Genomic DNA, 27,260 nt, shown 5'->3' on the forward strand with positions numbered 1-27,260 from the left:
AGCCTCGGCGGGGACGCGGGGCGCGAGCGGACGGCAGAGGGCCGTCGGTGGCGACCGGGGCCGGGCCAAGGGCCGGGCTCGCAGCTCCGTGGGCGCAGGTGGGCGATCCCCCGCGGGCGGAGGGGACACCCTGGGGTTCGGGAACCCGCCGGGGTTGGCCGGGCCCGGGGCGCTTCGGGACCCGCGGGCGCAGGTGCGAGTGTCTGGAACGCAGGTGGAAGCTCGGCGTGAGCCTGCGGTGGTTGGGGTGACCCGAGAACGGGTCTGGCTCCGGGAGCGGTGTGAGCCCGGGCGCGTCGGAGGGCGCAGCGCGGGGCCCCTCCGAGCCATCTAGGCGAAGGCCCCGCGGGGCGCACAGGTGGCCCCCGGGGACCGGTGCCCTGGCCTGGGCATGAGGCGCGGCGGGGCCGGCAGGAGCCGGAGGAGGAGCCGCCGCGGCTGTTGACCCGGCCGGCCGGGAGCAGGGAGAGATGCGGACCCGGGCTGCCAGCGCCCCCCTCCCAACGCCGCCGCTGCCGCTGCCGCTGCCGCCGCTGCTGCTGCTGCTGTTGCTGCTGCCGCTGCCACCACTACTGGGAGACCAAGTGGGGCCCTGTCGTTCTCTCGGGTCTGGGGGACGAGGCTCCTCGGGGGCCTGCGCCCCCGTGGGCTGGCTCTGTCCAGCTTCAGCCTCGAACCTCTGGCTCTACACCAGCCGCTGCAGAGATGCGGGCATTGAGCTGACTGGCCACCTGGTGCCCCACCACGATGGCCTGAGGGTCTGGTGTCCAGAATCCGGGGCCCATATCCCCCTTCCACCAGCCCCTGAAGGCTGCCCCTGGAGCTGTCGCCTCCTGGGCATTGGAGGCCACCTTTCTCCACAGGGCAAGTTGACCCTGCCTCAGGAGCACCCTTGCTTAAAGGCCCCACAGTTGAAATGTCAGTCCTGCAAGCTGGCACAGGTCCCAGGGCTCAGGGCAGGGGAAGGGTCACCAGAGGAGTCCATGGGTGGACGTCGAAAAAGGAATGTAAATACAGCACCTCAGTTCCAACCCCCCAGCTATCAGGCCACAGTGCCTGAGAACCAGCCAGCGGGAACCTCTGTTGCATCACTCCATGCCATCGATCCAGATGAGGGAGAGGCAGGTCGGCTTGAGTACACCATGGATGCCCTCTTTGATAGCCGCTCCAACCATTTCTTCTCCTTGGACCCAATCACTGGTGCTGTCACCACAGCAGAGGAACTGGATCGAGAGACCAAGAGTACCCATGTCTTCAGGGTCACTGCACAGGATCATGGTATGCCTCGAAGGAGTGCCCTGGCTACACTCACCATTTTGGTGACTGACACCAATGACCATGACCCTGTTTTTGAGCAGCAGGAGTACAAGGAGAGCCTCAGGGAGAACCTGGAGGTTGGCTATGAGGTGCTCACTGTCAGGGCCACGGATGGTGATGCTCCCCCCAATGCCAATATTCTGTACCGCCTGCTGGAGGGGCCTGGGGGCAGCCCTTTGGAAGTCTTTGAAATTGACCCTCGATCTGGTGTGATCCGCACCCGTGGCTCAGTGGATCGGGAAGAGGTGGAGTCCTACAAGCTGACAGTGGAAGCAACTGACCAGGGTCGAGACCCAGGTCCACGGAGTGCCACAGCCACTGTTTTTCTGTCTGTGGAAGATGACAATGACAATGCCCCTCAGTTCAGTGAGAAGCGATACGTGGTCCAGGTGCGAGAGGATGTGACCCCAGGGGCACCGGTACTCCGTGTCACAGCCTCAGATCGGGACAAGGGCAGCAATGCCCTGGTGCACTATAGCATCATGAGTGGCAATGCTCGGGGACAGTTTTATCTGGATGCCCAGACTGGGGCCCTGGATGTGGTGAGCCCTCTTGACTATGAGACAACCAAAGAGTATACTCTACGGGTGCGGGCACAGGATGGGGGTCGGCCCCCACTGTCTAATGTCTCTGGCCTGGTAACAGTGCAAGTCCTGGATATTAATGATAATGCCCCTATCTTTGTCAGCACCCCTTTCCAAGCTACTGTCCTGGAGAGTGTCCCCTTAGGCTACTTGGTTCTCCATGTCCAGGCAATTGATGCTGATGCTGGTGACAATGCCCGCCTGGAGTACCGCCTTGCTGGAGTTGGGCATGACTTCCCTTTCACCATCAACAATGGCACAGGCTGGATCTCTGTGGCTGCTGAGCTGGACCGGGAGGAAGTTGATTTCTATAGCTTTGGGGTAGAAGCCCGAGACCATGGCATCCCAGCACTCACTGCCTCAGCCAGTGTCAGTGTAACCATCCTGGACGTCAATGATAACAACCCAACCTTTACCCAGCCAGAGTACACAGTGCGGCTCAATGAGGATGCAGCTGTGGGCACCAGTGTAGTGACTGTGTCAGCTGTGGACCGCGATGCTCATAGTGTCATCACATACCAGATCACCAGCGGTAACACCCGCAACCGCTTCTCCATCACCAGTCAGAGTGGCGGTGGGCTGGTGTCCCTTGCCTTGCCACTGGACTACAAACTTGAGAGGCAGTATGTGTTGGCTGTTACTGCCTCTGATGGCACAAGGCAGGATACAGCACAGATTGTGGTGAATGTCACTGATGCCAACACCCATCGTCCGGTCTTTCAGAGCTCCCACTACACAGTGAATGTTAATGAGGACCGGCCAGCAGGCACCACGGTGGTGCTGATCAGTGCTACAGACGAGGACACAGGTGAGAATGCCCGTATTACCTACTTTATGGAGGACAGCATCCCCCAGTTCCGTATTGATGCAGACACAGGGGCTGTCACCACCCAGGCTGAACTAGACTATGAAGACCAGGTGTCTTATACCTTGGCCATCACTGCTCGGGACAATGGCATTCCCCAGAAGTCTGACACCACCTACCTGGAGATTCTGGTGAATGACGTGAATGACAATGCTCCTCAGTTCCTACGGGATTCCTATCAGGGCAGTGTCTATGAGGATGTGCCCCCTTTCACCAGTGTCCTGCAGATCTCAGCCACTGATCGTGACTCTGGTCTTAATGGCCGGGTATTCTATACCTTCCAAGGAGGTGATGATGGAGATGGTGACTTTATTGTAGAGTCCACTTCAGGCATAGTGAGAACACTGCGCAGGCTAGATCGTGAGAATGTGGCCCAGTACATCTTGCGAGCATATGCAGTGGACAAGGGGATGCCCCCAGCCCGCACACCCATGGAAGTGACAGTCACTGTGTTAGATGTGAACGACAATCCACCTGTCTTTGAGCAGGATGAGTTTGATGTGTTTGTGGAAGAGAACAGCCCCATTGGGCTGGCCGTGGCCCGTGTCACGGCCACTGACCCTGATGAAGGCACCAATGCACAGATCATGTACCAGATTGTGGAGGGTAACATCCCTGAGGTCTTCCAGTTGGATATTTTTTCTGGGGAGCTGACTGCCCTGGTGGACTTAGACTACGAGGACCGGCCTGAATACGTCCTGGTCATCCAGGCCACATCAGCTCCACTGGTGAGCAGGGCTACTGTCCATGTCCGCCTTCTTGACCGCAATGATAACCCACCAGTGCTGGGCAACTTTGAAATCCTTTTCAACAACTATGTCACCAACCGCTCGAGCAGCTTCCCTGGGGGTGCCATTGGCCGTGTGCCTGCTCATGACCCTGACATCTCGGACAGCCTGACTTACAGCTTTGAGCGGGGAAATGAACTCAGCTTGGTCCTACTCAACGCTTCCACGGGAGAGCTGAGGCTGAGCCGGGCACTGGATAACAACCGGCCTCTGGAGGCCATCATGAGCGTGTTGGTGTCAGGTAAGGAGGGGCCCAAAGTGGTGTTGGGGTGGGAGGAGGCCCACGAGAGGTCCTAGGCAACCACGGGAGGTAGAGAGCCATCCAAGGAGGAACTGTTAACCCACCTGCCTGGTGGCTGGCCCAGAGGGTGAGAGGGCAAGAACCAGCTTGGGAAGAAGCCCTAGGAATCCTGGCAGCTGGTGCAGGCCCCGCCTGCTGCCCGAGGCTGGGCTGGGCTGCTTCGGTTGGCTGCTCCCTGCCTACCAGCCTGTGACGTGGTGGGGGAAGTGTTGTGAGGCTGCCCTGGCTGTGGCTGCCAAGAATTGTGAAAAAAGGCGCGTGGAAGACTGGGAGGCCAGGAGATCTGGGGGAGGGGTGGGGAGGACCCTGGCCAGGAGAAGAGAGGCAAGCAGGCCCTCAGCACCCCTCCATGTCCCATCAGCATGTTCTTGTGATCTCATACAGCCTCTGGCAGAGCAGAGGACCCAGGGGCACTGGGTTGCTGCCGAGGGGTCAGGACCCTGCGGTCCTCTTCTGGCCCCTTCTAGCTCCCGGCTGAGCCACAAAATGGGCTGACGTGGACTTTGTCTAGTGCATTCTTTTCCTCCAGGCAGAAAGAGCCTGGCCTGGCTCCCCCTTCAGAGCTCCCGCAGGAAGTGAGGCCAAAGCTCATTGTCTCTGTCCAAACAGACCCCACTGTCAGAGTCCCTGGTTGGGGGTCTGGCTTGGGGGAGGGGTTACAATGAAACCAGGGGCAGGCTAAGGCCTCCAGGGCTCCCTTGCCTCCGCATAGACTGTTTTTAGGGTGCCAGTCTTCCCCGATGGCCATGACCAACCCAGGCTCAGGGGATGGGGTATGGGAATCAGGATGAGGCAGGACTCATTCTGTTGGGCTCTGAGGGCAGAGACCCCAAGGGCCTGTTCTGGTGGGGAGAGAACAGAGTCCCAGGGGCGTGGGAGCCTGGCCAGGACCCAGACTGGGCATTCCTGCTGCTTGGTCAAGCGCTCAGCCTGCAGACTCCCTGGATAGCAGGGTTGGGGGAGGAGAGCTGGATGGGTGGGTGACCATGTTCTGTGCTTTCTGTCAGCTGTGGGGGTGAAAGGCAAGGAGGAGACCAGACTCAGGTTGCTGAGTGCCTCTGTGAGGCTGGGAACAGCTGAGATCCTCACGGGAGGCCCAGTGTTAGTTTTACACCCAGGGATTGGTCAGGGCACCCCACTCCAGACAGCCTTCAGACACACAGGAAAGGAAGAACAGAAAAGCCTGGCAGGCCCCCATTCCTTCCATCTGTAAGAAGCATGGAGTCAGGGTGTGGCTTCAGGCCCCCTCCCCGATCATGCTCCTTGCTGGACAGCTGCCGCCCACCCCACCCCTCAGGTGGCTACAGGGAGCAGGTGTGGGAGCTTTCAGAGGATGTGGACCAGGCTCTGTGTCTCCTGAAGCTTCAGTTTCTGCTCCAGGAGGAGGAAGGGGGGGGGGGGCCAGCCTCATCTGTGGCAGTAGGAAGGGGGTGGAAAGGAAGGGGCTCCAGGTCTGGTCCTCTACCCCCACCATCCCTTAAGTGAGTGTGGCTAGACACTAAGGGATGGGGCAGAGGCAGCCCCTGCTCAGCATGTGGTTTCTCACCAGGGCAGTTCCTCTAGACTACAGGGGAAGGCCAGGGCAGCCCCTGGGCAGCTGGGACTGGCCCTTCAGTCCCAGCCCCACCCTCCCCCCTCAGCCCTGACCCTTGGAGGCAGTCACCAAGGCAACCCCAAAGTTCAGGAGGCTGGGGGGGGGGCTGACTCCCACTGCCCCTTTGTTTTCTCTCTGTTCTTTGTCTCTCCCTTCTTTCCCACCCTGCCCATGCGGCCCTTCAGCACTGCCTCTCTGTTGTCCTCTCCCCAGCTCCTGTGTGTCTCTCTCCTTCTCTCCCACTCTCTCCACTGCTGGCTTCTTTCCTGGGGCTTTGTCTTCCCTGTTTGGTGTCTGTTTATGCTGCTGTCTTCCCCTTCTTCTTCCCTGTGGCTGCAGCTGCTCCAACTTGGGCTAGATGTCTCCCTTGGAGCCTGAACTTTCCCCCCTGCTTCTTTCCTCTGCTGGGACACACAGGAGCTCCTGCCTATGGTCTGCTCAGCCCTCAGACCGGCAGAGCCCCTCCAGGCCCCAGCCTTCGCTGGCACATCTGCCAGGAGAAGAGAGGCTGAAAGTCTGATTCTGGCACCTGCCCAGGGGCGGCTGGCTGAGCGCTAGGCCCAGGTGGTGTTTCCTGAGTCAGAGTCTATCAACTCTTTCTTTTCTGTCCAGGACAGTTCAGGCAATGTACCCTCTATCCTTGTTTCCATCCTGCTTTGGCACCTGAGGGGTGACCCAGGTCAAGGCAGAGTAAAGGGACAAAGAAGAAGGAGAGAACAGTGGGTTGATTGCTGGGATAGGGACAATAACAGAGGGGGCAGGTGGCCACAGATGGTGGACCAGATGGGAAGCAACAGAGACATGCTGAGAGAGGGGCACAGGAGGGGCCTGGGATGGCAGAGGGGGACACAGAGAGAAGTGTTTGTTCCCAGGGCTGAGGGGCAGTATGGCTTCTCTTGCTCATTGGCCTTGACTGCCCCCTCTGTTCCACTGGTTGAGTTAGGAGCACTGGGTGTTGTGTCAGTTTGCTTTTTTTCCCTGCAGGGAATGTTCCATCTGGGAACCACTGGGCAGGTGCATCAGAGCCCTGTACCAGTTTTAGGACAGGGGAATCTGAAAGAGGGAGGCAAGTGGAGCTTGATCATAAGTAGGGGCAGGCTTCCTGGAGCAGGTGATCTCTCAGGGCAGGCTGGAAGACTTGAGGACTCAGGACTGATGTCTGGATAGACTAGGTAGGAAGGGAAGCCTGGGGAGTAGCTTCTGGAGGAGCAGCAGCGAATGATGACAGCAGACTTGATAGTGAGAGCAGGTGGACCATGGCAATGAGGCTGGAGGGCAGGTAGGTAATGGCTGAGGACACGCCGAGATGGGTGTCTGCCTTCAGCCTGCCCCAGCTCAACTGAGCTGCCAGGGTAATCAGTCACCTCCAGGAGGTGTGACATAGACACAGAATCTATTCCCATATCCCTCTCCTACTCCCATCCCACCCAGAAACTCTGGCTCCCGACTCATTCCTGCTTGGGCATCCTTTTCCATATCTAGTTGAGCCTCTCCTGTCGTGTTTTGAAGAACTTTCTTCACTGTAGAGACTGAATAGATTCTCATCAGCATCTTAGTGTTTACTGAACACCTACACGTGTAAGGCATTGCACTAAGCAAAAATCTGAATAGCCCTTATAGCCCTGCCAAACCATTTCTCCTTCCCCATGACCCCATCTTTCATTTTTGAGCAAAATAAAATCCATTCCCATGAATGTGCACATTCAGGTGTGTATGGTATTTCTGGGCTTCAGGTGTGTGGGTAGAGTGAGATACTAATGAGTGTTAGTACTTAGCTGTTTATAAGTGAGTGTGTCACCTTGGGGAAATGGCAGGCAGGTGTTTGGGTGCAATATGGTGATCCAAGTTGGTGAAGAGTAGTTAAAGGCCCCAGAGCCAGAGGAAAGACCAGCCTAATGGGACTTTAGAGTCTCCAGGTGGAAGCTGCCCAGGCTTTTCCATTTCTGTCCAGATCCCCACCCTCACTCATCCTGTCTCCAGCAAAAAGCAGTGGGTGGTGCTGTCACCGGTTAAGGTGGCTCAGCTGGATTTCCTGGGGTGGGATCCCCAGGCTACCTGCAAGCAGCTCAGATACTGGGCGGGAAGAATGCTTTGTGTGGGGTATTGCCATGGGAATAGTGGGCTTGTGCCCAAGCAGCCATGGGGCTCAGTGGGAGGGGGACCTGGTGGCCCACTGACCCAGTTCACCTCCCACTCCCTACCTGCTTCAGTGGGAGAGTGAGGAGCACAGCTGGGACAGGGGTATGGTAATGTTGAGATGTATAGGATGAGGACAAGAGGGGATGGTTTTTGTGGGTGTCACAGTACTTTGGGTCCTGTACAGAAGTAAGCAAAAGACAGAGTTCCTGTGCTAGGAAGCCCAGAGTTGATATAAGGGAGGAGGACTCATGGCTCCATCAGGGACTGATGTACAAACATAAAAGGTGTGCCATGTCACAGTGGCACACACTTAGGAGGCCAACATAGGAGGATTGCAAAGTTCAAGGTGGGCAATTTAACAAGATTCTATTTATCTCAAATAAAAATTAAAAAGAATTGAGGATGTAGCTCAGTGGTAAAGCATCTTTGGGTTCAATCCTCAGCACACACCCCCACCAAAAAAAAAAAAAAAAAAAAAAAAAGGTGTGCCATGCCTCACAATAGCGGATATTGGGAAAATATGCAAAGAGGTCTTCTGAAAATCTCATCTCCTTAAGTGCCTATGAGAGCTTATCTTTCAAGAAGTGACGTACCCAGAAGAAGTGACGTACCCACAAGCGTTCATTGGGCACTTTTATGGCGATTAGAAAAGGAGGCCTCTTCTTGGCCCCAGAACGTGCAAGCTGGATTCTCATCCCCTTTGCTCCCACCTCCTCTTGCTACTACTACACAGGGCCTACCCAACTCTACTGCCCAGGGCCAGGGGGGTAGTCTGTGGCTTGGCACCTCTGCCCTCCCCAACCCGATTCCAAGCCTGGGTGCTGACCCGTGTGGCCTTTTACAGATGGCGTTCACAGCGTGACAGCCCAGTGTGCACTGCGCGTCACCATTATCACAGATGAGATGCTCACACACAGTATCACGTTGCGCCTGGAAGACATGTCGCCTGAGCGCTTCCTGTCACCACTGCTGGGCCTCTTCATTCAAGCTGTGGCCGCCACGTTGGCCACGCCCCCGGACCACGTGGTGGTCTTCAACGTGCAGCGGGACACCGATGCCCCCGGTGGCCACATCCTCAACGTGAGCCTGTCAGTGGGCCAGCCACCGGGACCCGGGGGTGGGCCGCCCTTTCTGCCCTCAGAAGACCTGCAGGAGCGCCTGTACCTCAATCGCAGCCTGCTGACGGCCATCTCGGCGCAGCGCGTGCTGCCCTTCGACGACAACATCTGCCTGCGCGAGCCCTGTGAGAACTACATGCGCTGCGTGTCGGTTCTGCGCTTCGACTCCTCGGCGCCCTTCATCGCCTCCTCCTCCGTGCTCTTTCGGCCCATCCACCCGGTCGGGGGGCTGCGCTGCCGTTGCCCACCAGGCTTCACCGGAGACTACTGTGAGACGGAGGTGGACCTCTGCTACTCGCGCCCCTGTGGTCCCCATGGGCGCTGCCGCAGCCGTGAAGGAGGCTACACCTGCCTCTGCCGCGAGGGCTACACGGGTGAGCCAAGGGAGGGACCCGTGGGGGTGGCCCTGAAGGGCTGACGCTAAGTTGCAAGCACAATTCAGGCTAACGATGGGGGCCTGTTTCATTCCTTTCAGGAGTAAGGTACAGTAACATTAGGCATTCATAAATCGCACACAACAGCCTCTTGTGGAAGACAGACTGAGGAGCCCTTCTCTCACTGTGCATGCACACACTCACACCCACGCATGCACACCATTCCCACACATGTAAAGACAGGTCACCGTTGCTCTTGGGTTTGTATTTCAGCTTTGCTGCTCATAGCTGTGTGACTATGGGCAAGTTACTTACTTCTCTGGGCTTCAGTAATTTAGAATGGAGATAAAAAAAAATCTACTTAGGTCAAAAGTTGGTTGTGAGGATTAATTCAATTAACTTGACATACAGAAAAGAACTGTCTTGTGGGTAGTGTTGACTGAGAAGGGGTGACTTGCTCCAGGTACAGCTCAGTTAGGGATGAGACTGGCCTACCCTCCCGTCTCCCCGTCTGTCTGCTGAGTGAGTTGCCTTCCTGAGATGTATAGCAAGCACTTTCCTACCGGGCCACTCCAGGAGCAGCAGGTCGGGAGGAGCTGAGAAGCTGGATGGGTTTGGAGTGAGGGGTGTTCTAGAAGGACATTGCACCTATGTAGGTCTGGGCACAATGGCTCCACTGTTGCCTCCCTGTGGGACTGTGAACTGAGGTCTTTATACATCCTCCCCTGGCCTCTCCCCAGGCTGCTCACTGCCTCTGCTCTGTGTCCCTGACCCCTCCTCACAGGCTCCTGATTCTTCTTAGGATGCACCCTGCTCCCCTTCCTTCTCAGATGCCCAGCCTCCTCCCATCCTCCAAGCCATGCCCACTGGCTCTGCTGCCTGCCTTCCCTGCTGCATCCTCTTGCTCAGAACTTGCCAGACTTGACTCTGTTACTGCTAGGGGTGGGGGGAGGGGAGGGGAGTGCTCAGAGGAGGGGAGGGGAGTCTTTGTCCAGGAGGATGGGGAGGGGGGGCTTAGAGTAGGGAACAACAGTTTCCATGGAAACAAGAGCCAGTCACTAGGCACAGGAGCTGAGAACCTATCTCTAGAATCTGGGAATGGGGAGGGAGAGAAGGGTGGATTTTCCCATCTGATGTTGGAATTTTCAGTTCCTCCACTGAATCCTGATCTGTCCCATGACTCAGGCCCCTACACTTGGTGTTGCGAGTGCACAGGGGTCCTTAGTCTGGACCCCAGGGCTCAGGGTGGGAATTATCTTCTCTGTTCCCGGGGAAGTACCTAGCTTCCTTCCCCGACCTGCCCCACCCCATAACTCAGACAAATCCAAGCAGAAGCCGAGTCCCATCCCCAGGGAAGGAAACTGATCTCAGTGCCTGACAGGGACAAAAGCACCAGTGGGAGGAAGGGAGAAAGTGAGGGGACACAGCCCTCATGTTGTCCTGCAGGTTCTTCCCCTCATTGCACATGTACCCCTGCAGGGGCCCGAGCATCCCCAAGCTTGCCCCACAGATGACACCAAAGGCTGCTAGGATCTTGGCCTAAGGACCAGGGGGCCTAGTGGCCTGTGCCAGTGAAACCCAGCAGGAGTGGGGAAGGGACTGGGAGTTTCAGGGAACTTGCAGGGGAGCTGTGCTTGGAGCTGTGGTGGGAAGGGCATGGTGGGCCAAGCAGCAGTCAGGAAGGGCTGGGGTATCACAGATCTCAGGGAAGATGGGTACAGGAGAGGAAGTGGGGATGTGCAGGAGAGTTTGGTAGTATTGTGGGGGGCTGTGGAAGGTTGTGGGAAATATTAGTGGGGGGAAGAAGCCCAGATTCCCTCCCCATCCTCAGGGACTTGGTACTCATCCTGCCCTTCCTCTTGCCCCAGGTGAGCACTGTGAGGTGAGTGCCCGCTCAGGCCGTTGCACCCCAGGTGTCTGCAAGAATGGGGGTACCTGTGTCAACCTGCTAGTGGGCGGTTTCAAGTGTGACTGCCCATCTGGGGATTTCGAGAAGCCCTACTGCCGGGTGACCACGCGCAGCTTCCCTGCCCGCTCCTTTATCACCTTCCGTGGCCTGCGCCAGCGCTTCCACTTCACCCTGGCCCTCTCGTGAGTGGCGGGGCCATGGGGACATTGGGGTGCAGTGTGAGTCTGGAGAACCCCCTGTTCTGTGGATGAAATGAAAGTCAGGCAGCAGGAGTGCTTAGAGCAGGTTGCTGGCAGAGCTCGCCTGCACTTGCAGTTGCCTGTACACCTTGCCAGCAGGCTTTCCAGTGCCTGTCACTCTCCAGGGTGAGGGGCCAGGGGTCTTGTTTGGACTCACCTTCCACATTGTGGCCCCATGGCTCATAGTCTTGGCCAGGCATCGACCCTCTGGAGAGTACTGGGTGGGATCAGATGCTAGTTAGGTGGTTGAGGTGCTGGCATCTAGGTGGGTGCCCCATTCCCTGCCCCTGTCCCCAAATCCTGCACAGGTTTGCCACTAAGGAGCGCAACGGGCTGCTGTTGTACAATGGGCGCTTCAATGAGAAGCATGACTTTGTGGCCCTCGAGGTGATCCAGGAGCAGGTTCAACTCACCTTCTCTGCAGGTGATCCTCATTGCCCCATGTCCTTGCCCATCTCCATTAGGCCCCATGTCTCACAGGCCCAGCCCCAATCCTGGGCACACCCCGCCCCTGCCATTCCTAGCTCTCTTTTGGTGTCCCAGCTTACCTGGTCCTTTCCCCAGGAGAGTCGACCACCACCGTGTCACCATTTGTACCTGGAGGGGTCAGTGATGGCCAGTGGCACACGGTGCAGCTGAAGTACTATAATAAGGTGGGTGTGGGAGGGGGAGAGAGGAGTTGGAGGGCTCTGTTCTTGGCTCACGTGCCCATCTAGATCTGGGTGGCACTGCCTACAGTGGGTGGGGCTGGTATGGCACTTTTGGTTAAGAGGGAGGGAGAGGGTGGGAACATGCCACCTTGCTGGGATGTTCCCATCCCACTGGGCAGTGCTCCGTGTGTGTGTGTGTGTGTGTGTGTGAGTGTGTGTGTGTGTGTAGGTTCACACAGATGCGTGAAAGTGTGCCCGTGTGTCTTTGTGCCTGGCCTATGATCCTAATGGGCTCCTTGCCCACTGCTTCCTTTCTCTGTCCTTCCCTGTCTACAGCCACTGTTGGGTCAGACAGGGCTCCCGCAGGGCCCATCTGAACAGAAGGTGGCTGTGGTGTCTGTGGATGGCTGTGATACAGGAGTGGCTCTGCGCTTCGGAGCTATACTGGGCAACTACTCCTGTGCTGCTCAGGGCACCCAGGGTGGCAGCAAGAAGTAAGCAGGGGAAAGGGCCAAGGGATGTGTCGAGGGCGAGGTACAGGATGGGCTGGGAGTGCAGGTCAAGAGATGGGCTTTTATGGGACTCCAATGTAGGAACCAAGCCTGATGTGGCGCCCCCTTGCCTTGCATCCCTTAGCCCTTGCTCAGCCCGTGAGAGACGGTGTCAATATGGGGAATTAGAGCAAGCCCTTCTGGGGCTGTGTGGGAAGGGGTCGTACGAGCGAGCACACTCCAGGTTGGAATGGCTCCTTCCCCTGGCCTCCTGCCCAAGGCCTTCCTCTCTGGCCTGGTGGCAGGGCACAGGGAAAGAGAAGAGCCAGAAGCTCCAACCCGCCTTCATGTCACCACCATTTTGTTCCCCTAGGTCTCTGGATCTGACAGGGCCCCTGCTGCTGGGTGGGGTGCCCGACCTGCCTGAGAGCTTCCCTGTCCGAATGCGGCACTTTGTGGGCTGCATGAAGAACTTGCAAGTGGACAGCCGGCATGTAGACATGGCCGACTTCATTGCCAACAATGGCACTGTGCCTGGTATGGGGGTCTGGGGGCGTGAGCTGGGCTGGGAGCCCAGTGCAGGGAGGAGGGGCCGTGTCTGGCGTGGGGGAATCAGCTTATATAGGTTTTAAAGGCCCCTCCAGATGTTGCCACAGGTTTTTTTCATTGGAGCCCCAGGCTGGGGTTGCTGAGTCCCCTTCTCTCCATTCCAGGATGCCCCACCAAGAAGAATGTGTGTGACAGCAACACTTGCCACAATGGGGGCACCTGCGTGAACCAGTGGGATGCATTCAGCTGCGAATGTCCCCTGGGCTTCGGGGGCAAGAGCTGTGCCCAGGGTAGGAGAGGAGCAGCCATCAGAGGCCGGGGCTGCGTGCCGTCAGCAGTCTGGGAACACTGGCAGGGTCGGAGCAGGCACCGGGAAGGGCGCAGCGAGCTTGGCTGTGGGTGGAAGAGCATGTTTGGGCAGAGCCCTGAGAGGGTAGCATAGGAGACAAAGGGCCCAGTCAGAGGCAGGCCTGGGCACAGCGTGGGGCGGGCCCAAGGCAGGTACCTGTTCTGGAGGGCGGGGCTGACCAGGGAGTGGGCACCAGTGCCCTGCCTCTCCTGGAGCCATCACCTCCGAGCATCATACCCCCTGGGGCACTCCACTGTCCCACCCTTCAGAGTCTACCTTCCTCCTCCTTCCCAGAAATGGCCAATCCCCAGCACTTCCTGGGCAACAGCCTTGTGGCCTGGCACGGCCTCTCACTGCCCATCTCTCAGCCTTGGCACCTCAGTCTCATGTTCCGCACACGCCAGGCCAATGGCGTCCTGCTACAGGCTGTCACCAGGGGACGCAGCACCATCACCCTACAGGTGACCCTGGGTGCTATGGGAGAGGGAGGGCGGGCCTAGGCCTCCAAGGGGACTGCATAGAGATGACTGAGCAAGGTCTTCTCTTTGGGGAAATGAAGAGATAGTGCGTCAGTTTGGTGGGTCAGTGCTGCCATCTATTGGGCTTGAGGGAAATAGATGACTCTTTGCTGTGGCCACAGCGGGGCTGCAGGATGGGGAACAGTGGACCACTAGAAGAGCCAGTTAAGCCTGTGTGCTGACTCTGCTTTCTGTCTTCCTGTGCCAGCTTCAGGAGGGCCACGTGGTGTTGAGTGTGGAGGGCACAGGGCTCCAGGCCTCATCCCTCCGTCTGGAGCCAGGCCGGGCCAATGATGGTGACTGGCACCACACACAGCTGTCACTGGGAGCCAGTGGGGGCCCTGGCCATGCCATCCTGTCCTTCGACTACGGGCAGCAGAGGGCAGAGGGAAACCTGGGCCCCCGCCTGCATGGGCTGCACCTGAGCAACATTACAGTCGGGGGAGTCCCTGGGCCTGCCAGTGGTGTGGCCCGAGGCTTCCGGGGCTGTTTGCAGGTGAGCCTCATCCCCTGCCCTCTCACCCCCATGGTCACACAGAGCCCCGCTCCACGAAGGGTCAACTCTGCCTCTTCCCCACAGGGTGTGCGGGTAAGTGAGACGCCCGAGGGTGTCAGCAGTCTTGATCCCAGCCGTGGGGAGAGCATCAACGTGGAACCAGGATGTAGCTTGCCAGACCCCTGTGACTCCAACCCATGTCCTGCTAACAGCTACTGCAGCAATGACTGGGATAGCTATTCCTGCAGCTGTGATCCAGGTATGTGAGGGATCCCAGGAAATGGGGCAGATTGGCAGGTGCCTGGAGTCTCACTGGCTTTCCTGTGTGACCTGGGACCAGTCACATCACTTCTCTGAGCCTTTATTGCCTACACTCCATAGCCATAGCCAGCTGGTATGATGCTCAGAGTAGAAGGAAGTGGCTGAAAGTGAGTTGGACAGAAGATAGTGCTAGGGAAGGGGAGGGATTGAACCTTTCTGGTCTTTCTTGTCCCAGGTTACTATGGTGACAACTGTACTAATGTGTGTGACCTGAACCCTTGTGAGCACCAGTCTGTGTGTACCCGCAAACCTAGTGCTCCCCACGGCTACACCTGTGAATGTCCCCCAAATTACCTTGGGCCATACTGTGAGACCAGGTAAGTGGGTCAGGCATGCAACAACAGGTCTCTGTGGCTGCTACCTGTCAATGGTGTGTCCCTCAGAGCCCCAAGAGCCTGGTTGAGCTGCAAAGAGAGCTCACAATTGCCTGGGCTCCTTTCTGCAGGATCGATCAGCCTTGCCCCCGTGGCTGGTGGGGACACCCCACATGTGGCCCATGCAACTGTGACGTCAGCAAAGGCTTTGACCCAGACTGCAACAAGACAAGCGGCGAGTGCCACTGCAAGGTGACAGCCTCAACCAAGCCTCCACTGCAGCTACCTTGGCGTCTGTTCTATATCTCCTGGGCTGTTCTATATCTCCTGGGCCCCGGCGGGGAGGCAGTGCAGATGGACTTTCCTATAGAAAGCTGAGGCCCATCAGGGCTTTTTCTGTAACGGCCAGGGCAAGTGACTATGTGTCCTCAGGCATCTGGGGCACAGGGGGATCCAGGACCAATAGTTAACCAATAAGCCTGGGGCCAGCTGTGCTCTTCTGATTACTTGGCATATGGGTCCAACTTCAAATCATGGCCAGTGGTTAAATATTTTGAATATTTAAACCTGAGGTCACGGAGTCTCCCTCCAGAGGGCCACAACTGAAAGGTTTATGTGCATCCAGGAAAGAGCCTGAGCCATCACCCCCTTCTTCCCTCCTCCCTCGTCCTTCCTCCCTTCTAGGAGAATCACTACCGGCCTCCTGGCAGCCCCACCTGCCTCCTGTGTGACTGCTACCCAACGGGCTCTTTGTCTCGAGTCTGTGACCCTGAGGACGGCCAGTGTCCATGCAAACCTGGTGTCATCGGGCGCCAGTGTGATCGCTGTGACAACCCTTTTGCTGAAGTCACTACAAATGGCTGTGAAGGTGGGCTCTTGGGGCAGGTGGACAGCTCTACCCACTGTGCCAGGTGGTTGCATCCTAGGGAGGACAGGAGGGGGGCTGGCTGCAGATCTGGGGATGCTAAGGGAGGGGTGAGCTGCAAAGGGAGAGCTGCTCCTAGTGACTATCTTTTCTTCCCTGCAGTGAATTATGACAGCTGCCCACGGGCTATCGAGGCTGGGATCTGGTGGCCCCGCACCCGTTTTGGGCTGCCTGCTGCTGCCCCATGCCCTAAAGGCTCCTTTGGTAGGTGCTAGAGGCCCAAGATGTGATACTGAGGACTTAGCCTCTACCATCCCTGGGGTGAGAGCAGGAAGCCCCTGGCTGAAGATCCTAGGTCCCCACTTTGTGGCCTGCAGATCCTGGAGACTCCATGTCCCATTTTCCTTGGCTCACTGTCTCCCTTCTCCCAGGGTTGCCTAGGAGTACTGCATCTTACACTCTGAACAGAAGGACTGAGAAGCCTTCGTTCTCCTTGGCACAGTGCTGGGTGCTAGAGATTCAAAGATGATTCACAGAGTTCCCAGCCTTAGCTCACCGTCTAGTGTTGAAGCTGTGTCACATGAAGGACAGACAGTCTGAGAGTTCAGAATGTTGGGTGCTGTTCCAGGAACTCAGCCCAGGGATAGAGGCTGGCACTGTGCCTCATGCTCCCACAGCCCTTGCTTGGACAGATCTTGCAGCAGAGATTTTGGTTCTAGTGTCCTATACCTGTCTTCCTATTTCCACTTGGGCAGCAGGGGGCAGGACCCTTGCTGGTTTGCGTTCTGTCTCTGGCCCCCCAGCAGAACTTCTCAGCCAGGTGTCAGGGGCTTCTTCTGTGTCTCCCTGTGGTCAGCCCTCTTGACTTCTTCCCCCCAGGGACCGCTGTGCGCCACTGTGATGAACACAGGGGCTGGCTGCCCCCAAACCTCTTCAACTGCACGTCAGTCACCTTCTCAGAGTTGAAGGGTCTCGTAAGTGGACACCCTCATCTCCAACTCCTTTCCCTCCTTTTTTTCTCCACCCCCCCACCCATCTTTGAGAAAGAGATTTCTATCCCAGCCCCTCTGTTTCTGGGGTCCCCACCTGAAGAGTCTACTTTCCCCCTTTCTGAGGCGCATTTACTCTATAGAGTCCAAATTGACCCCCTGCCTCTCTACCCGCTCCCATTCAGGCTGAGCGGCTGCAGCGGAACGAATCAGGCCTGGACTCAGGACGCTCCCAGCGGCTGGCCCTGCTCCTGCGCAATGCTACACAGCACACGGCTGGCTACTTTGGCAGTGATGTCAAAGTGGCCTACCAGCTGGCCACACGGCTGCTGGCTCACGAGAGTGCCCAGAGAGGCTTTGGGCTGTCTGCTACACAGGATGTGCACTTCACTGAGGTGGGGCTTGGAATAGGTAGGGATGGCTCGTTGGGTGGGGGTCATAGTGAGTGAGCCTGCTCCTGGCCATGTCAGAGCCAGAGGGGTGGGATCCTCCCTACCTGACCTTTGGGAGCTCCCTCCTGGCATGAGGCCTCAGTGAGAGCCCAAGCCTTGGTATAGCATGTAGGACATTGCAAGCAGCTCTTCCTAAGCTGTATCAGATCCAGGTGCCACAGAGAACACTGCTCATGCTGAGGTATGCACATCCAGAGTCAGCTCCCAGGAGCAATCAGTATCCCACTTCCAGGGAGTCAGGCAGGACATGCAGGAGAGTGAGGTGCAGGGGCTGGGGAGCTCCTATTTAGACAGCGAGAAGGAAGAGTCAGAGGTGGAGCATCTGGTGACCAGAGTAGGCAGTGCAACCAAGTGGGGGCAGTGGGGAGTGCTTAGGGGAGGGCACAGTGGGTGGGGAACAGGGCTCTTCTAGCCACCAGGCAGTGGTTTGGTGGTGAGGATGACAGGTGTGGGCTGTGAGCACGTGCCACCATGACCATGCCCACCCCCAGAATCTGCTGCGAGTGGGCAGTGCCCTTCTGGATGCAGCCAACAAGCGGCACTGGGAACTGATACAGCAAACGGAGGGCGGCACCGCCTGGCTGCTCCAGCACTACGAGGCCTACGCCAGCGCCCTGGCCCAGAATATGCGGCACACCTATCTAAGCCCCTTCACCATTGTCACGCCCAACATTGGTGAGGCTGGTGCCCAGGGTAGGAGGGGGTTTGTGGAGAGAGTTCCCTCAAGGGCAGCCATGCTGGGGGCTTGCCTGCCTCACTCAGGGTCCAACCTGTCACCATTCCCCTCTCTAGTCATCTCTGTAGTGCGCTTGGACAAGGGGAACTTTGCTGGGGCCAAGCTGCCCCGCTATGAAGCACTGCGAGGAGAGCAGCCCCCAGACCTAGAGACGACAGTCATTCTACCCGAGTCTGTCTTCAGAGGTCAGTGGGGACCGCGTGTGTGTGTCAAGGGTGGGCCTAGGCCATCCATGCAGATTACACACAGCGCAGGGCCCCGCTGAGTGTATCACTGTTCTGCTTCCAGAGATGACCCCTGTGGTCAGGCCTGCTGGTCCTGGGGAGGCCCAGGAACCTGAGGAGCTGGCACGGCGGCAGCGGCGGCACCCGGAGCTGAGCCAGGGAGAGGCTGTGGCCAGCGTCATCATCTACCGCACCCTGGCTGGGCTACTGCCCCACAACTATGACCCAGACAAGCGCAGTCTGAGGTGAGCAGCTGGGGACAGGGCGGGTGGGGGTGGGGGACAGGCAGCTAAGAGCTAAGGCATTGAGGGGGCCAAGGGTGGGGCATCTTCTAGTGATGAGGCTCTCTCTCAGTCACAAGGCTGCTGGGGTGAGTGTGCATCTGTTTGCTCCGTGTCAGAGTCCCCAAGCGTCCAGTCATCAACACCCCTGTGGTGAGCATCAGCGTCCATGATGATGAGGAGCTCCTGCCTCGCGCCCTGGACAAGCCAGTCACTGTGCAGTTCCGGCTGCTGGAGACCGAGGAGCGGACCAAGCCCATCTGTGTCTTCTGGAACCACTCTATCCTGTGAGCCTCCCCGCCACTACCCCCAAGACCTTACGCTGAGAGCCCAGGTCCCCAGGTCCCCACCCTCCTTGAACTGACCTGGCCTTTTTCACACAGGGTCAGTGGCACAGGTGGCTGGTCAGCCCGAGGCTGTGAGGTTGTCTTCCGCAACGAGAGCCATGTCAGCTGCCAGTGCAACCACATGACGAGCTTCGCTGTGCTCATGGACGTGTCCCGGCGGGAGGTTGGACCCATGACTGGCAGCCATGGAGCTGGGGGTGGGAGCCTAGATACTGGGCTGGGTGTGCAGGCCCTGCTCTCCCTCAATGCCTTGGCCTCCTGCCTCCTGCCTTGCAGAATGGAGAGATCCTGCCACTGAAGACATTGACATACGTGGCCCTAGGGGTCACCTTGGCTGCCCTGCTGCTCACCTTCCTCTTCCTCACCCTTCTTCGTGCCCTGCGCTCCAATCAGCATGGCATCCGACGCAACCTGACAGCTGCCCTGGGCCTGGCTCAGCTGGTCTTCCTCCTGGGAATCAACCAGGCTGACCTGCCTGTAAGATGCCCCTCCTCCCCTTAGACAGACTTCCACAACTTCCAGTCCTCTCGGGCTCCCTGGTGATCCCTCCCACTGCAGCATTGACTCTGCAGCCTAGCCCAGTTTCTGGCCCATGGTTTCCTCTTTTCTAGTTCCTCCTGAATGCCCCACATCCCCGAGATTCCTGTCTCTGGCCCATGGTTTCCCCTGAAGCAGGCCCCAACACCAAGCCCTCCTGGCTGCATGACCTGGGCAGAACCCCTGCACTGGCTGTGCCCTAGTCACTGACCTGGTGGCCTGGCCCTCAGTTTGCTTGCACAGTCATTGCCATCCTGCTGCACTTCCTGTACCTCTGCACCTTTTCCTGGGCTCTGCTGGAGGCCTTGCACCTGTACCGGGCACTCACAGAGGTCCGTGACGTCAATGCCGGCCCCATGCGCTTCTACTACATGCTGGGCTGGGGCGTGCCTGCCTTCATCACAGGTATTCCTGTCCGCTCTCCTGGAGGTTCCATAGCCCTAAGCCTCCGTCCCCCAACCCACAGCCCAGGCCCTGAGAACCTGTACCCCAGGATAACTTATTCAAAGTTTCCCCTCTGATTTAACCCAGTCTTGAGGCCCCCGTGCCGGGGCTGGTTTCCTTTCCTGGAGAGCAGTGTGGACAGCACCCTTCTGCATACTCCATTTTTGGCCCTGTGAGCCAGGATGACTTTCTGTACCCTGACCACCTTCCCCTGCTCTGTCTGCTTGCTCCAGGCCTAGCTGTGGGCTTGGACCCTGAAGGATATGGAAACCCTGACTTCTGCTGGCTCTCCATCTATGACACGCTCATCTGGAGTTTCGCTGGTCCTGTGGCATTTGCAGTCTCGGTAAGTGCTATTAAGTGAGTGGGGGTGAGCTGGCCAAGTGCATTCTCTGAATCCCCTTTAGGAAGAGCCAAGTCTCCCAGGCCCCATGGGGAGGGCCAGAAGCTGTCTCTTCCTCTGGTCTCCTCACCCCTCTCTGTCCTACCCAGATGAGTGTCTTCCTGTACATCCTGGCAGCCCGGGCCTCCTGTGCTGCCCAGCGGCAGGGCTTCGAGAAGAAAGGCCCTGTGTGAGTATGGGGGTGTGTGGGCACAGGGTGGGAATTGGGGAGGAGGCCTCCCGGCCAGGCTCACCCACTGCCATGCTCCCTAGCTCTGGCCTGCAGCCTTCCTTTGCTGTCCTCCTGCTGCTGAGTGCCTCGTGGCTGCTGGCACTGCTCTCTGTCAACAGTGACACCCTTCTCTTCCACTACCTCTTTGCCGCCTGCAATTGTGTCCAGGTACCTGGGCCAACCCATATTGAGGGGAGGAAGCACAGTTGAGGGGTGCTTGGATGTGCCCAGACTATTGCTACCTCTGTCTGCCAGGGCCCTTTCATCTTCCTCTCCTACGTGGTGCTTAGCAAGGAGGTCCGGAAAGCACTCAAGTTTGCCTGCAGCCGCAAACCCAGCCCTGACCCTGCTCTGACCACCAAGTCCACCCTGACCTCGGTGAGGGAGCCTGGGACCAGAGAGGTGGAGGGGTCTTGACGGAAGGAGGGAAAGGCAGTCCCCAGGGGCCTTCTCTCTGTACTGTCTGCCCCTCTATCCTTTTTCCTTGTCTCTATCTCTTCACAGAAGGAGAAAGGGAAGGTGAAGCAGTATGTGTGGGCTGGGAGGCGGGGGTGTGGGGACACAGGATTTTTGACTTGGGGGAGGGAGTGAAGACACCTGAGAATCTCATGTATTCTGGCAAATTTCCTGTCTCCTGGGATGATCTCGGGAGATAATTCCCAGTGCTACCTTTTACCAACAAGCCCTTATACAGCAAGTCCAGGGTACTTGGGGCGAGCAGGGCTACACAGCTACGGCAAAGCTGTAGCCAGTGTCAGACTCCAATATGAGAGCAGCAGAGATGTGGTGCCTTCCTCTGTGAGACCCAGTTTGTGGGAGGTAGAACCTGGGGCCAATTCCCTGCACCCTTCCACTTCCTAGCCTGGGGTCACCACCCCACCTGCCCCCCTTCTTACTGACCTGTCTATCTGTCTATCCCCTGTCTAGTCCTACAACTGCCCCAGCCCCTATGCAGACGGGAGACTGTACCAGCCCTATGGAGACTCAGCTGGCTCCCTGCACAGTGCCAGCCGCTCAGGCAAGAGCCAGCCCAGCTACATCCCCTTCTTGCTGAGGTGAGCCCTGGAGGTGGGAAGGCTGAGGAGTGGAGGGACGGGCTGGGTGTGCTGGACCCAGGCCAGCCAGCTGCTACGAGTTGAGTAGTACACACTGTGGCCAACACAGATGACAGCTTGACTTAGATGCAGTAAGGGACATAGGCAGGAACTGGGAATCCCAGGGGGGAGAAGAGCAGAGGATGCTGGGCAAGGGGCCAAGCTGACCCCTCAGCATGGTCTTGTCTTCTTAGGGAAGAATCCACCCTGAACCCTGGTCAAGTGCCCCCAGGCATGGGGGACCCAGGCGGCCTCTTCCTGGAAGGTCAAGACCAGCAGCACGGTGAGGATGGAAGGCCTTGGCCGCCCAGTGGGGCAGGGGCCTGGCTTTTGCTGAGGGTGGGCTGAGATAGGTGGGCCGGCTGTGATCCCTCCCTGACCTCCCAGATCCTGACACGGACTCTGACAGTGACCTGTCCCTGGAAGATGACCAGAGTGGCTCCTATGCCTCTACTCACTCATCAGACAGCGAGGAGGAGGAAGAGGAGGAGGAGGAGGCCGCCTTCCCTGGCGAGCAGGGCTGGGACAGCCTGCTGGGGCCTGGAGCGGAGAGACTGCCCCTGCACAGCACCCCCAAGGGTGGGCCAGCACCAGGGCTGTGGCCTTTGGGAGGCTGTGGGAGCCCAAGAAGCTTGGGCTTCTTGGGAAGCAGGAGTCGGGTGGTGGCTCTCCTAGCTGTCTGCTCTTTCTAGGCCTCATCTATTTCCTTTTCCTGCCAGATGGGGGCCCAGGGCCTGGGAAGGCCCCCTGGCCAGGAGACTTTGGAACCACAGCAAAGGAGAGCAGTGGCAGTGGGGCCCCTGAGGAACGGCCACGGGAAAATGGAGATGCCCTGTCTCGGGATGTGTCCTTGGGCTCCCTTCCAGGCTCTTCTGCCCAGCCTCACAAAGGTGAGTGGGGCATCCCCAGCTGCCATTTCCCCTGGGTCAGCAGCCTTAGGCTTCACAGTACCCTCTGATTCTGGGGCTTTCTGAGGCACCGCTGTTCCCCCCACCTGCATCTCATCGTGCTGCCTTCCTGGCTCCCAGGCATCCTCAAGAAGAAGTGTCTTCCCACCATCAGTGAGAAGAGCAGCCTCCTGAGGCTTCCCCTGGAGCACGGCACGGGCTCTTCTCGGGGTTCTTCAGCCAGCGAAGGCAGCCGGGGTGGGCTCCCTCCCCGCCCACCTCCCCGGCAGAGTCTGCAGGAACAGCTGAACGGTGTAATGCCCATCGCCATGAGCATCAAGGCAGGCACGGTGGATGAGGACTCTTCAGGCTCCGAGTGAGTGGGCCAGGAGGGTGGGACAGGGTGCCACTGCAGAGGTCCCAGCTGGGGAAGAGCTGCTTCTGCACCTCCCCCGGCTAGCTGGTTGACAGCCAGAGGACGGATGGGCTGAGCATGGCCCAGTTTCCTAAGTGTCCCATGGTGACCCGGGGGTGGTGGCAGTCCCCCCTGGGCTTTATACGGTGCAGCCCAGCCCAGGGCAGCAGCGCAAGGGTGGAGGGGAGCTGGGGCTGCTTTTCTGTTTCTTCCTTCTGGTGAAACTTCTGTCTCCTGCTCCAGCTAACCCTCTGTCTGCCTTCTCTGCCACTCTCCTTTCCTGCCTCTCCAGATTTCTCTTCTTTAACTTCCTGCATTAACCCTGGGCCGGTGGTTCCTTCGTCCCGAGGCTCCCTTGCCCTCCCCAGCTGCACTCATGCCCCCACTCCTGTCTTGTGCTTTATCCTGCCCCTGCTCCCCACCGCCTGCCCGCAGCAGCGACGAAACGTCCATCTGAGGAGCCTGGGCCTTGCACCTAAGGCCATCTAGTGCCAACTCCCTTCCCCACCATTCCCCTCACTGCACTTTGGACCCCTGGGGCCAACATCTCCAAGACAAAGTTTTTCAGAAAAGAGGAAAAAAAGAATTTAAAAAGGATCTCCACTCTTCATGACTTCAGGGATTAATTTTTTTTATACGCTGGAAACTGACTCCCCTTTCCCTTCCCAAAGAGGATAGGACCTCCCAGGATGCTTCCCAGCCTCTCCTCAGTTTCCCATCTGCTGTGCCTCTGGGAGGAGAGGGACTCTTAGGGGGCCTGCCCCTCATTTGCCATCACCAAAAGGAAAGGACAAAGCCACACGCACCTGGGGTGTCAGACCCTGCAGGCTGCACCGGGCAGGCCTCAGTTGGTGAGGGGTCAGGGCAAAGGGCGTTCCTTATCCGCCCGTTGCTGCCTCTCCCAGGAACTGAAAAAGCCCTGTCCGGCCAGGGGCAGAAGGACTCATCGCCCCTGGACCCCCAAATGCTGCATGAACACGTTTTAAGGGGAGCCTGCGTCCCCAGGCGGGGGCCGGCTGCCCCAGCCCCTCTCCTTTTCCTGGACTCTGGCCACGTGCTGTAGCCCAGGTGTTTGCTCAGTTTGCTGACCCCAAAGTGCTTCATTTTTCCTGCCTGACCCTTGACCCGCACCTGGGGAAGGCCAGTCGTGTGTTAAGTTGCGCTTCTTTGCTGTCATGTGGGTGGGATTGGGAGGAGGAGGAAGCACAGAGCTGGCTCAATTGCCCAAAGGGCCTCAAGCACAGATATGAAGTCTGGGTTCTGGTGTCCACCCACCCACTCTCCCCAAATCAGACAAATGCCACTTTGTCTGACCTGCTGTGGCCTCTGAGACATGTTCTATTTTTAACCCCTTCTTGGAATTGGCTCTCTTCTTCAAAGGACCAGGTCCTGTTCCTCTTTGTCCCTTATTCTACCCCAGCTCCCTGTGAAGAGAGAGTTAATATATATTTTTTATTTATTTGCTTTTTGTGTTGGGATGGGTTTCTGTCCGGTCCCAGGGGGTCTGATGTGGCCATCGCAGGTTGGGTATGTACCCAGCAGCCCTGGCTTTGGGGCCTAACGCCCTTCCCCTCAGTTTTGCCAATCGCTATTCATTTTGAGTCACCCTTTAAGCATGTATTTCAGACTTGTCACTGACTTTCCTTCTGGAGCAGGTGGCTAGAAAAAGAGGCTGTGGGCAGGAAAAGGTGTTCCTGTTCTTCACCTGGAAGGCTGGCCTCTGGTTTTTCTGCCATGTATTCTCCTCCTGCCCTCTGTCCTTTTCCTCAGCAATTCCTGCAAAGGGTTAAAAATTTAACTGGTTTTTACTACTGATGACTTGATTTAAAAAAGAAAAAAAATACAAAGATGCTGGATGCTAACTTGATACTAACCATCAGATTGTACAGTTTGATTGTTACTGTAAATATGGTAGAGTTTTGTTGTTGTTGTTTTTTCCATTCCCCATACCACTGAATAAACTAGTTCTGTGCAGGTAGTGTGCTGTCATGTGCTTCCATGTGGTCCCCTGTCCTCTTAGAGGATGGACACCTGGGCTTTGGAAAGCAAAAGATCAGAAAGGGCCTGGAAAACCCCAGCAGGAAATCAGGCCTCCGATACCAGTCTTCTGAAAAACGTGCCCATCTATGGATCTCCTCAACAATGTTCCCCAAGAACCTCATCAGCACAGAGCCCAAGTCTTGGCATTTCTAAGGAACATGAAGCGGGTGAGAAAGCACGTCCTTTTCATGAGGGACTTGAGTGGCTGGAGAAGTGGCACAGAGAGGGCAGGTTTCTAACTTCAGGACTGAGTGCTCAACAGAGACAAGTTTCCTAGGGCAGAATTCAATAGAGAGAGTCAAGATGAGTGGCAGGTAGGAATTTAAGAGTGCTCAGTGATTAGATAAGTCCTGACTCTATCATTCTGAGCCTTTTTCCACTGGAAAATGAAGCAACTTCTCATACTGGACCTAAGTATGTGCTCTGCAACATTACCTCTAATCCCACATTTGTGTTTTTCAGAGGTTCATTCAACAGACTAGAAAAGGAATTAACATGGGGCACCATAGGGTAGCAATTAGGAACACAAATGCTGGAACCAGACTGAGTGACTTAATCTCTCTGAGCCTTCGTTTTTCTGCCTGCAAAATGAGGATGATGATAACAGCAGCCACCTAATTGAGCTTTTATGAGGATTAAATGAGTTAGCACATATAAAGTGCTTAGAACAGTTCACAGTACATAGCAAGAGGCCAATAAACACTGGCTTGTCTTGTTGCTACTGGGGTGGAAAGGGAAGTGAAAGGAGAATGCACAGACAGAAAGACAGGCCAAGGGAAGGAAGTAAGCAGTTAGCTGAACAAGAGGGTCAGCTGCAGCAGGTATGCCAACTGAATGCTGCTTAGTTGGAGTGGAAGGACTGGGGGTGGGGGCAAAACATTAAGATTGACCCAGGGTGTGAACAGAACATGTGTTTCCTCTCTAGCCACCAGGGGGCAACAGCACACAGGTCTGCTGCCTGTTTTGCCTCTAATGACCCAAGGAAGGTTTGGCTCACACAAAGGTGCCGCCTGCTGGTCATGGCTGTGCGTGTCCCTAGGCTTGCTGAAGGTGCCAACAGGATCTGCTCCCTAGACACAAGGCAGGCAGGAAGCTGGGGAAACACACCTGAATTTTTTTTTTTTTTTTCTTTATGCTGAATTTCTCCAGAAAAACTTGATGTCAGCCTCCTTGCCTCTCCCGCAACATCGGTTCTTGGAATTTCAGGGGTTCTAGGAGCTGCTGCAAGCTCAGGGAAAAGTTAGTGTCTAAGCAGCTGTCATGGGGATGTAGGTGGATGTGTTAAATTAACCTTAGGATCAGCCACAAAAAGGGAAAAGCAGGGACAAGGAGGAGCACTTAAAGTTTAAGTAGGGCACTTACGGGCATACAGGCACAAGCAGGGACACCAGTTGGCAGTCCCATTTTCTTCTGCCCAGTGGCCTGCTGCATTTCTTAAGTCATGACCTTGCCTTTGAAGAAGGAAGTTCCTTTAAAATTCAAAATGAACTGAGTTGGTTCTGGTTGCAAGAGTCAAAGGCTTTGGGGCTGGGGCTGTAATTCAGTAGCAGAGCCCTTGTCTAGCATGTGTGAGGCACTGGGTTGAATCCTTAGCACCACATAAAAATAGAATAAAGGCATCCTGTCCCTCTACAACTATTAAAAAAAAAAAAAAAGAGTCAAAGCCTGCAAAAAGTGGGAGACCCTAAGCTGTTAGGGGGTCCTTATCATTTATTCAATAACTACCATCTTATACCTTATTTATTTAATATTTATTTTTTAGTTTTCAGTGGACATAACCTCTTTATTTTATTTTTATGTGGTGCTGAGGATTGAACCCAGCGCCATGGGCATGCCAGGCGAACGCACTACCGCTTGAGCCACATCCCCAGCCCAGTATACTTTGTCACTTATTCAAAACATTTTCTAAATAAATGAATGAAATGCTCTGTTACATTCAAGTCACAATATTAGGGCACTGCGGAAGTTTATAAATTCTGATCCTAGCTCTCAAGTCCAGTAGGGGAGATGAGAGGACAGACAACTCAAATGATGTGAAGTGCAATATGACAAGGTGTCCCAGCATCTTCTGTCTGAGGCGATCAGGGAAGCTGAATGTCACCAAAGGAACTTCTCAACCCATAAGTTCAGCAGACAAGGAGGCTCCATTGTCTTGACAAAAAAGGACATTCAAGTTTAGGATATGAATAACAATTTACCTAGATCCTAGCATAACTGCCTCATGTGATTTAAGCTACACTTATCTTTGACCTGGACCTTCTAATAATATCTGAATCTACAGAAAGACAGCTTGTTCCCATCAAATGCCAACAAGAGGGGTAGTTACTGCCGGATGAACTAGAAGCTCAAGGCCCTAGGACCTACTTAGGCCCCTGCCTGGGAGGTCTATCTCCGCTTTCTCAATAGAATTACACAGAGG

The 27,260-nt window shown here is 56.6% G+C and overlaps 2 protein-coding genes across 6 annotated transcripts in view; one reads left to right on the top strand and one right to left on the bottom strand.

Moving 5' to 3' along the window:
- Positions 1-330, bottom strand: part of LOC125620337 (basic proline-rich protein-like) — a 962-nt gene extending 632 nt beyond the window's left edge. Inside the window, exon 1 of the mRNA XM_048815108.1 lies at positions 4-330. Within this exon, the coding sequence (XP_048671065.1) occupies positions 4-330 (327 nt within the window). The remainder of the gene's footprint in view (positions 1-3) is intronic.
- Positions 331-452: 122 nt separating this feature from the next.
- On the top strand, positions 453-24,779 carry Celsr2 (cadherin EGF LAG seven-pass G-type receptor 2). 5 transcript variants are annotated; one of them, XM_048815104.1, is made up of 34 exons: positions 453-3,795; positions 8,433-9,080; positions 10,949-11,171; positions 11,537-11,652; positions 11,793-11,881; positions 12,215-12,372; positions 12,743-12,906; positions 13,083-13,208; positions 13,562-13,728; positions 13,994-14,281; positions 14,366-14,540; positions 14,778-14,919; positions 15,048-15,168; positions 15,601-15,784; positions 15,944-16,045; positions 16,661-16,755; positions 16,956-17,165; positions 17,714-17,897; positions 18,015-18,143; positions 18,247-18,427; positions 18,583-18,750; positions 18,847-18,973; positions 19,087-19,287; positions 19,578-19,752; positions 20,025-20,137; positions 20,284-20,363; positions 20,447-20,573; positions 20,661-20,783; positions 21,333-21,460; positions 21,694-21,782; positions 21,887-22,078; positions 22,219-22,389; positions 22,528-22,762; positions 23,094-24,779. In XM_048815104.1, the coding sequence occupies exons 1-34, from the start codon at positions 471-473 to the stop codon at positions 23,119-23,121; spliced, it is 8,784 nt and encodes a 2,927-aa protein (XP_048671061.1). In that variant the 5' UTR covers positions 453-470; the 3' UTR covers positions 23,122-24,779. The 5 variants fall into 5 exon arrangements, with proteins under 5 accessions (XP_048671061.1, XP_015360572.1, XP_048671063.1 ...); XM_015505086.2 differs by having other exon boundaries at positions 23,237-24,779; XM_048815106.1 differs by having other exon boundaries at positions 23,240-24,779.
- Positions 24,780-27,260: the final 2,481 nt, after the last annotated feature.

The sequence above is a fragment of the Marmota marmota genome, unplaced genomic scaffold (assembly GCF_001458135.2).
Source record: "Marmota marmota marmota unplaced genomic scaffold, marMar, whole genome shotgun sequence".
Lineage (NCBI taxonomy): Eukaryota > Metazoa > Chordata > Mammalia > Rodentia > Sciuridae > Marmota > Marmota marmota.